Below are 8,482 nucleotides of genomic sequence, written 5' to 3' on the forward strand. Positions count from 1 at the left end.
AATTATTATATTTTTCTGTTACAGATATTTAAATAATCCATTCTATATGTTCCGATGCCTTTTTAGCCAAAAACCAAAATTACTATGTTGAGAAGGACTGTCATATAAATCAATCAGTAAATAGGAATAAATCAATAAATAGGAGGAGCATTTGGCATACAGTACATGGCTCTTGGGCATGAGTTTGTACAGCCATGGAATAGACAAAAGATAAAGATTACTTCATGAAGGAACACACAGTAATCCACGAAAGATTTCTTTAAGGTCAGTTGGGCTACGTAGCAAAATAAATCATGAATAATAACAAAACAAAAATTTAGAAACATACACTTCCCCAATTTCCAACTCTCCACGATGCCAAAACAGGGCACTCGCCTAGATAGCATGACTGCACATTTAGTGGTGGGGTGCCTGGACAAGGGACAGTGTTCTGATAACCGTACTCATAGTGATCTTTCCCTGTATAAATTTCACTGCAGGAAACCAGCCTTTGCTTGTAGCCTTTACCACAGGTCACAGAGCACTGAAAAATACAGAGCAAAAGAAACATGCAGTTTTAAAAAAAAAATCAAGAAAGCATTTGACAAAGTAGGAAATGAGCTATCCAGTGGCCTATGAAGTTTCACAAGTCAAATTATTTACTACTATTTTAAATTATTTGCCAAGTCAAATTATTTGCTACTATTTCCAGCTTGGGTACTTTCCAGGTGTTTTGGCTTAAATTCCATCAGTACCGTATTTTTCAGAGTATAAGCCGCACCTAGCTTTTGGGGAGGACAAGAAGGGGGAAAAAAAAATCTGCCTTTGCCTCCCAGCAATTTGCCTCCTTGCAGCAAACAGCAAACAGCCTAGTCAGCTTCAGCACAGCCTGATTTAGCACAAGCAGCTGATTGACGGTTGGACTGGCCTCCCAGAATACTGCCAATCAGCTTTTACAGGCTGAGGGGATCGCCGCTGTCACCGCCCATCATGGCCTCCACACGTCCCATTTTCGGCCTCCGCATGCCCCATTTTCAGCTTGTCCGTTTTGGGCCCATTCCAGGCTGTGAGGATCGCTGCCTATCATCCCCACAGCATGAAACATCTGATCGGTGCTATTCTGGGAGGCAGATCCAACTGCCAATCAGCTGCTCATGCTAAATCAGGCTGGGCTGAAACTGACCAGGCTGTTTGCTAAGGCAAATTGCTGAGCCAAAGGGTAGGGTCTGGTGGGTGGGCAGAGCTTTGGCAACATTCGCTCTATAAGATGCACAGATATTTCCACCCACTTTTGGCGGGCGGGGGGGGGGAGTGCATCTTATAGATTGAAAAATACACTATATTCCTTTGTTGGTCCTGGGGCTTGATTCCTCAGCTGGCAGGTTCATTGACTTAACTTCTGGGGAAGGTAAACTTCCTAGCTTTGTCTAGTTTGGGTGGGGAGTGATTTGTAAGTGTTACCTTGGAAGCATAGAATTTGGTAATCAACTTGGGAGGATGGATAACCTTGGTACTTCCCCATAATTTTTCTTCAGGGTCACATCCTTTCCAGGAAATGAGGCAATCCATAAGAGATAGGTGACAATATAGGATGAGTACTTTTACTTTGTATTCACCCTGTCTGTCAAACTAACAGCAGTGGTCATGGCGGAATTGAAAACTTTGTATGGCCAGGAAGCTAAAGTACTAGAAAACAGAAGAACACAGGATGAATGTGAAGTGAAAGAAGAAGCTGGAGGCGAAACGTGATGGATTATTTCAATCCTGCCTTTTAATCCTTTGAGTACCTGTTTCAATTGCTCTGACAAATAGGGTGGGTGGGAACGTTGAAGGAAAATAGCCACAGTATCTTTTTAATTTTATGGAAACAGGGCCAAATGTTCTGGAACTCCTGCTGTTTGACTCTGTATGATTGATATTGCTTCCTGGAAACAGGAAGGCACCCTATATCCCTTTTACTATCTACTTGTGCAAAGCCCATATATAATTTGTGAATAGGGTGGCTTTGTTCAAAGGAACGGATACAATATTTATATTTTATCATTTTTGGTTAGTTTTGACTGATATGGTTCTCCCCTAACTGTGAACTTTTTGTTTGCTTTCTTGAGGAAGCCAGAAGCACTTTTACTAGGAAAACATAGAAATCCGTGCTAAAAACGTTACTGAATTTCCTGCAAAGGTACAATTTTGCTGCTAGATTTTGGACTAGAAATTAGGGAAACAGGTTTTCAAGCCAAATATAAATTTTGGATAGGACCAAGACTTCTGCTTCCTGATTAGATAGATAATTTGATTACCCCCTTCTTTCACTCAATAACAGAAAATTGCTGCCCAAATCCAGTCTTTCCCAATATCCTTCAGATGTATTGAAATTACAAATCCAACAATTTTGGATGTAGTCATTCCAACACAACTGGGAGACACAAGATTGGAGGACAAAGGACTTAAAATCTAGCTGTAGTTTGCAAATCTGATTCTATTTAACTTATTCTGGCTAGCAATCTTGAAAAACACAATGCACCAGGAACTTTACAGACGATACTGTTGCAATTGACTTTATGTCACTTCCTCAACACTTTGGTAAAATACCAAAATAGATTAACCATGTTCTTTTTAAGGTTAATATTTCCAACTTCTCTAAAGTACTCTTTTCTGTACATACAATACTAGCGTCACACTTAGGGGAGACCTTTGAAATAAAATGTGTTCTAGGTGAGATCTTACTAAGATGGTCCAATTTCTTTATTACTACTGTCTATTCCAGACAGCTGTCTAACAATGTTGGCATCAACACACAGTGGAAAACCAAATGGGCTGCTGAATGCCCAGATATAGGCAGTTACGTAGTTGACCTTACACAAAAGATGCCAGGTTTTGACCTTCCTCACCAGCATTGGTCAACTCTGAACAGGATCCATATCCAACATGGTGTCTTCCAGGACTCATTGTTTAAGTGGGGTCTTGTCTCTACCCCTCAGTATGACTGTGGTGTTCCTCAACAAAATATCCATCACATTGTGTCTGAATTTCCATCAAGAGCTTACACCAGCCCAATGTCTGATTTTTTCAACATAGACCACCCTGTCCTTGAATGGCTGGATGGACTGGATATTAACATTTGAACCACTCTAAGTTCAGGTATTTGCCATACGCTAAATAAATAAATAAATAAATCCAGACAGTCGTGAAACTTCAATAGAAACTACTCCATCTATTTCACATGAATGCTCATAAGCGACATTTGATTGAAGTAGTAAAAAGTTCCAGATACTGTCAGCTGGACCTTTCTATAAAAATTAGCTTTGACACCTATCTGCAAATGCCAACTTTTGATGGCAACCCTATCTCTACTTTGCTGCAAGCATTAAGATTCTTCAGCTTTGATTTGATTAAGTATAATTTCTGAGCTTCATTAGAATGAACACTGGTTGTACAGATGCTCCACAGGTTTGAGAACCCTTTTCTACTATGAGCTAAGCATACTTTCTGCCAAGCCTCTCCTTCGCAACCCAACAAATCAATCAATGAAGAGCCAACTTCCTTCCCTCCTGGGAATCAGGACTGCATTCCATCACAATACCATGGAGGAGATTCTTCTAATTGCTAAGGGATGCTGGTAGGCTACATGTATTCCCTATGACTTTTATCCCTGTTAGTAATTTTTAAACATCATTTCAATTATTAAATAGGAAAGAGCATTACAAAGCTGGTTGGTTTGCACATTTTATCTTGCCTTTCTGTATAACTGTCATTGATTATAGTTTAACAACGAAGCCTTGCTAGTTTTTCCTTTGCCCAGAGTTAAGACACATACCTCTGACCAGTCTCCTGTAATCCAAATGTATTCACATGGGGGTAAGGTGCAAATCTCAACATCGGATGGCTTCTTGCTTGGATCACAGTGAAGACTATCAACTTCGTGCATGTTTTGGTCAACACAGATAAGTTTCCGGTATCTAGACCCCTTGCCGCAGGTTTTGCTACACTGTCAACATCAAAAGAATAAAGAGAGCAGTTGGTAGACATAATATGACACCAGTGTAGTTAGATGACACCCCCCCCACCCCCCCAAAAAAGTATAAGTATAAGAAAGTGTAAGAATAAGTATAAGAAATTTGCTCAGGGACAAACAATTTCTCTTGGCTTGATGGTTGCTCCAGATTGTACATGGCATGTTGAAGGCTGTATTCAAAATATAGGTAGGGGTAAGATCTGTTCTAAGAGGGGAGTAGTAGGTTTTTAAGAGATGAAATGAATGTCCTAAATATATACAAAGCCTATAGCCATGATGGCGAACCTATGGCATGCGTGCCGGAAGTGGCACACAGAGCCATCTTCGCCAGCATGCGAGCCGTTGCCCTGGAGCAGGTCCACTGCACATGCGTGCATGCCGCCCGCCCGCCAGCTGATCGTCGGGTAGCTGCTGCACATGTGCAGGGGTGCGCATGAGACACACACACAGAAAGGCGCGGGGCGGCAGGGGGGTCACACGTGCATGTGCAGAGATGTGCAGTGTGCATGCAGGGAAGTCGTGCGCGCATGTGCAAGGGGTGTGGGCCCTCCTGCATGCATTTCCTTATGGGTGTTGGCATGCATGTGTGTGCATGCACTTTTAGCACGTAAAGACAGAAAGGTTAGCCATCACTGGCCTATAGCATCCATTTTGCCCTTAACCCTAATCCTTTAAAACTCCCACCATGCAAAAAAAGAGTTAACATCTTAGCTCTAAAACTAAGAAAGCTGTGATTCTTTTAAGCAGTTTCCTTTACTGTTCCTCGCCTATAGATCAAAATCTTACCAAATTAAAAGAAACTACTTAACACCATTAAACATATTCTGAGAACTACTACGGAGGAATCGTCTTAACTGTCTCCCATCTAAATTTTGCTAACTTTTGCTCCACATGTATAGGTATCTTTGTTCTATTAAGTTATCCGCGCTAATATTAATTGTTGAACAATCATATTAGCAGCTGTTCATAGAAAATCTAACTCAACTCTACAATAAATGCTCTCGGCAGAAAATAAAATTTGGGGATAGGAAAGGTAAAAGACAGAATGAAGCAGCCACCCAATAGGTAAATATTGCTATATTGTGTTGTATGGTATGCACATAGCTTTCAAATATGCAAGAACAGTAACATACTACTGCTGCAATTTTATTTTATTTACAGTGTTATTACACTGTAATGTAATAACAGTACAGTTTATTTACATTGTTAAGGCAATTTAGAATTAAAACACAATACAATCTAAACTGTACTAACACAAATTAAATTCATTAATGCAAAACAAACATCATCCACAGCTTCAAAAAGGTAGCACTTGAAATGTTGTGCAAATTTGTTTCTTTCCCTAAAATTCCAAGGGATTATTCAAGTGGGCCCAATAAACCCACCTACATCATAACCATGTTTAACCATTCTAAATAGGCGAAAATTACTTCAACCCACTGAGCCTCTCTAGAACTTTCCAATCCTCATTAAAAATGCAATAATTTCATAGTGTGTAATAATTACTGTGAAATGACTGCAGCTGTACAGCCCACTCTTAACCATGTATTATGTATATTAAATGAACACCAGTACTAGATTTGTAAGTGCTTTCTTTAGGGATTACTGAAAATAGATAACAAATGGCACTTTGCTTAACTGGAAGCAAAGTGACAGCCCAAGAAATTTTCCTTCTTTGACTTCAATACTTCCTTTTACAGTGAATCACAAAATAGTGGACTTGTACAGTATAGCCATTTACTCTACTGTATATGTACTTTACAATATAACTACCTAGTATCACTTATTTGGTCTTTTCATCCTATTTCTATATCTATAGGAAATATAACAACTCACTGAAACATTACTGAAAAAGAACTAACATTTTATAGGGGACTCTTCTGAAGATATAAATGATATAGTTAGTAACAAGGGAGATACACCTGTTGGCTTGCCATGAGTCTACACCTGACTCAACAGAGCAAATTTGATGGCCCCAACATTTTGATTCCTGGGTCTGAAATTCCAGTATTCTCGTAAATTAATGCCCTTTCCATCTATTTAACTGTTCTAAATCTAATTTAAAATACACCTGAGAATGACCTGAGCAGCTTGAGTATTCTTGGATCTACCATGGATATATGCTATAAGTCTAAAGGTGGCAAAGAGATGCAATCTAGTCAACTCTTTCTGACTGTTACCTGAGCACTAAAACCTCCCAACCAATCAATATTTGCTTGCTGGCCATCAACTAAGCAGAGATCTCTTTCCCCTTTTCACAAGCACAGAACAATTTTAAAAATGCTATTCATTCCCAATAGTATGCTAGGGACCTCCAAACTTCTAATGCTGGAACATAGCCAAGTCTGCCTTTGGGTTTCTTGACTAAAGATACTAGTAAGTGAAAGACCATCAGATTTGGAGGCAAAGTCCCCCTTGGATAAAAACGCAAGAGAGTTGTCCTTTCTGCAGCAATATTTACTGCTTACATAGCATTTTCACTCCCATCAATTCTGCATCACTGTACAGTGATATATTAAAATTGCTCACAATGGTTACAAGATTATATAATTGATGAGGGATTTGTCCTTCAATAATAGGAAATGCTTTGTTCCCCAAGACTAAAACAAGGTTCTGGGATGACATTCTGTAGTTGCTGCCACCTTAATTTCAGAAGGCCTTAAGTAAAGTCAACCATGAAGGCAATTCAGAAGGGCAGTAGGTTCACTAAAACGAAGCTGAGGTGGGAATGAGGGAAATGGTTACTCAAACATATCAGAACCTATCAGAAATATGTGGTGCTGACTGCCATTATATTCCAGCAAAATTCCTGAATTTGAGTACTTGATCAAAAGTCGGATACATTCATTACCTCAGGAAATATGACACATTCTTCCCACCTTCACAGGGTACTGTGAGAGGTTAAGACAATTTTCTGGAAATCTAATATCCCCAAATTCTTCTCTGATGAAGTTGATGGACACCTATTTAGATCGTTTAAATGGGGTGGGGTAAACAAACTTATATAGGATTTGACTATAAATGGCTATCAGCCTTACAGTTTTTATTAAGAAACCATAGACAGCATACTTTAAAGCAGGGGTCGCCAACTTTTTGGACCTCAGGGATCATCAAACTCACAATTTTTGATCCCAGGGACCACTAACCGGTTCTGTAGGCATGACCTAATTTGTGGGTGTGGCTTGGTGGTCATGTGATGGCATGGCTTGTATGTAAATATTATAAATATTTATATAAATATTGAATTTTTTTATAAAAAAGAGCAACTTTTACCCAAAATCAGGCAAAGTAGGCAGGCAGATTGAGTTACTCACAGAATCACAGATTCATTCAGAAATCTATCTGCCATTGGCTAGCTCAATCTGTCACATAACATTTGCTTGCAAGCAAACTCACAAAATTAACTCACAACACACCATGTATGTAAATATTGAACTTTTTATTAAAAAAGAGCAATTTTTACCCAAAATCAGGCAAAGCAGGCAGGCAGAGTTGCTCACAGAATCATTCAGTGATCTATCTGCCATTGGCTAGCTCAGTCTCTTAAATTTGCTTGCCATGAGTCTGCACTGAATTTGCTTGCAAGCAAACCTTCAGTCCTAAGGGAGGTTCGGCAGAGCTGAAGATCTAAAGACTAGCTAGAAAGCAAGAAATCCAACCGTTTCTTGCTTCCTAGATAATCTAAATCTCCCGCAGAACAGATGATGGTCGAAAAAAGGAAAAATAGCAATTTTAGCAGGCAAGTTTGCCGGGTAAGGAGTGAGTGGGTGGAAAGTGTTCCTGCGGGCCATGTGGGCTGCACAGCCTTATGTTTCTGCGCAGCCTGAATTAATTGCTTTGGGGGGGTGCTCTGGGGGTGAGATTTCTCAAGGCCCACCAGTTGGCAACCGCTGCTTTAAAGAGCAATAGATGACAATGCCTCTGACCATGTTTATGGACCTCCTGAATGCAGCCAGTCAGAGAAGGCTAAGCTAGATGGACAGTTGGCCTGATCCAGCAGGTCTCTTATGTCCTTCCATGGGAAAAAAAAATCTCCTCTCTGCTGTCTTTCCTTTGATTTACACTTTTGCTGACTTCCTCTTCATCGGTAATCTGTAACTTGTGTTTACTTTGGACATTTTTTTCCCTAAATCCCTTGGCTCAAAGTTTCAATTTTATTTTGGAAACAGCAGCCTAGCTCAGAGCACAAGAAACCATTAAGCACATGAGGTAAACTGAAGGGGAAGTAATCAGTGATATGTGTTATTTGCCAATTAAGTTAAGAACGGAAATGTGCTTCTTCTGAATATGTGCTTCTGTGGGTGCTGTTCTCAGAGACATGCAATATTTGGTAGTACTTATATAATGGTGAAAGTACACTCAACAGAAAATAGCTAGTCAGAAGTCTGGAAGAAATATATGGAGAGTTGCTATCTCTTAATATATCAAGAAACTGAAACAACTCTGAATACCATTTATATCCACAGCAATCATCTTTACCAGCTTATCCAT

The 8,482-nt window shown here is 39.7% G+C and overlaps 1 protein-coding gene across 3 annotated transcripts in view; it reads right to left on the minus strand.

Moving 5' to 3' along the window:
- ADAMTS9 (ADAM metallopeptidase with thrombospondin type 1 motif 9) overlaps positions 1-8,482 on the minus strand; it is a 153,105-nt gene that overhangs the window by 14,283 nt on the left and 130,340 nt on the right. For all 3 annotated transcript variants that reach the window (XM_026721947.2, XM_087923609.1, XM_087923611.1), the window contains 2 exons: positions 3,794-3,964; positions 329-523 (listed from right to left, as the gene is read on the minus strand). In XM_026721947.2, coding sequence (XP_026577732.2) covers positions 329-523; positions 3,794-3,964 — 366 coding nt within the window. The remainder of the gene's footprint in view (positions 1-328; positions 524-3,793; positions 3,965-8,482) is intronic.

The sequence above is a fragment of the Pseudonaja textilis genome, chromosome 2 (genome assembly GCF_049901715.1).
Source record: "Pseudonaja textilis isolate UNSWEBS1 chromosome 2, rPseTex1.2, whole genome shotgun sequence".
In the NCBI taxonomy this organism is placed as follows: domain Eukaryota; kingdom Metazoa; phylum Chordata; class Lepidosauria; order Squamata; family Elapidae; genus Pseudonaja; species Pseudonaja textilis.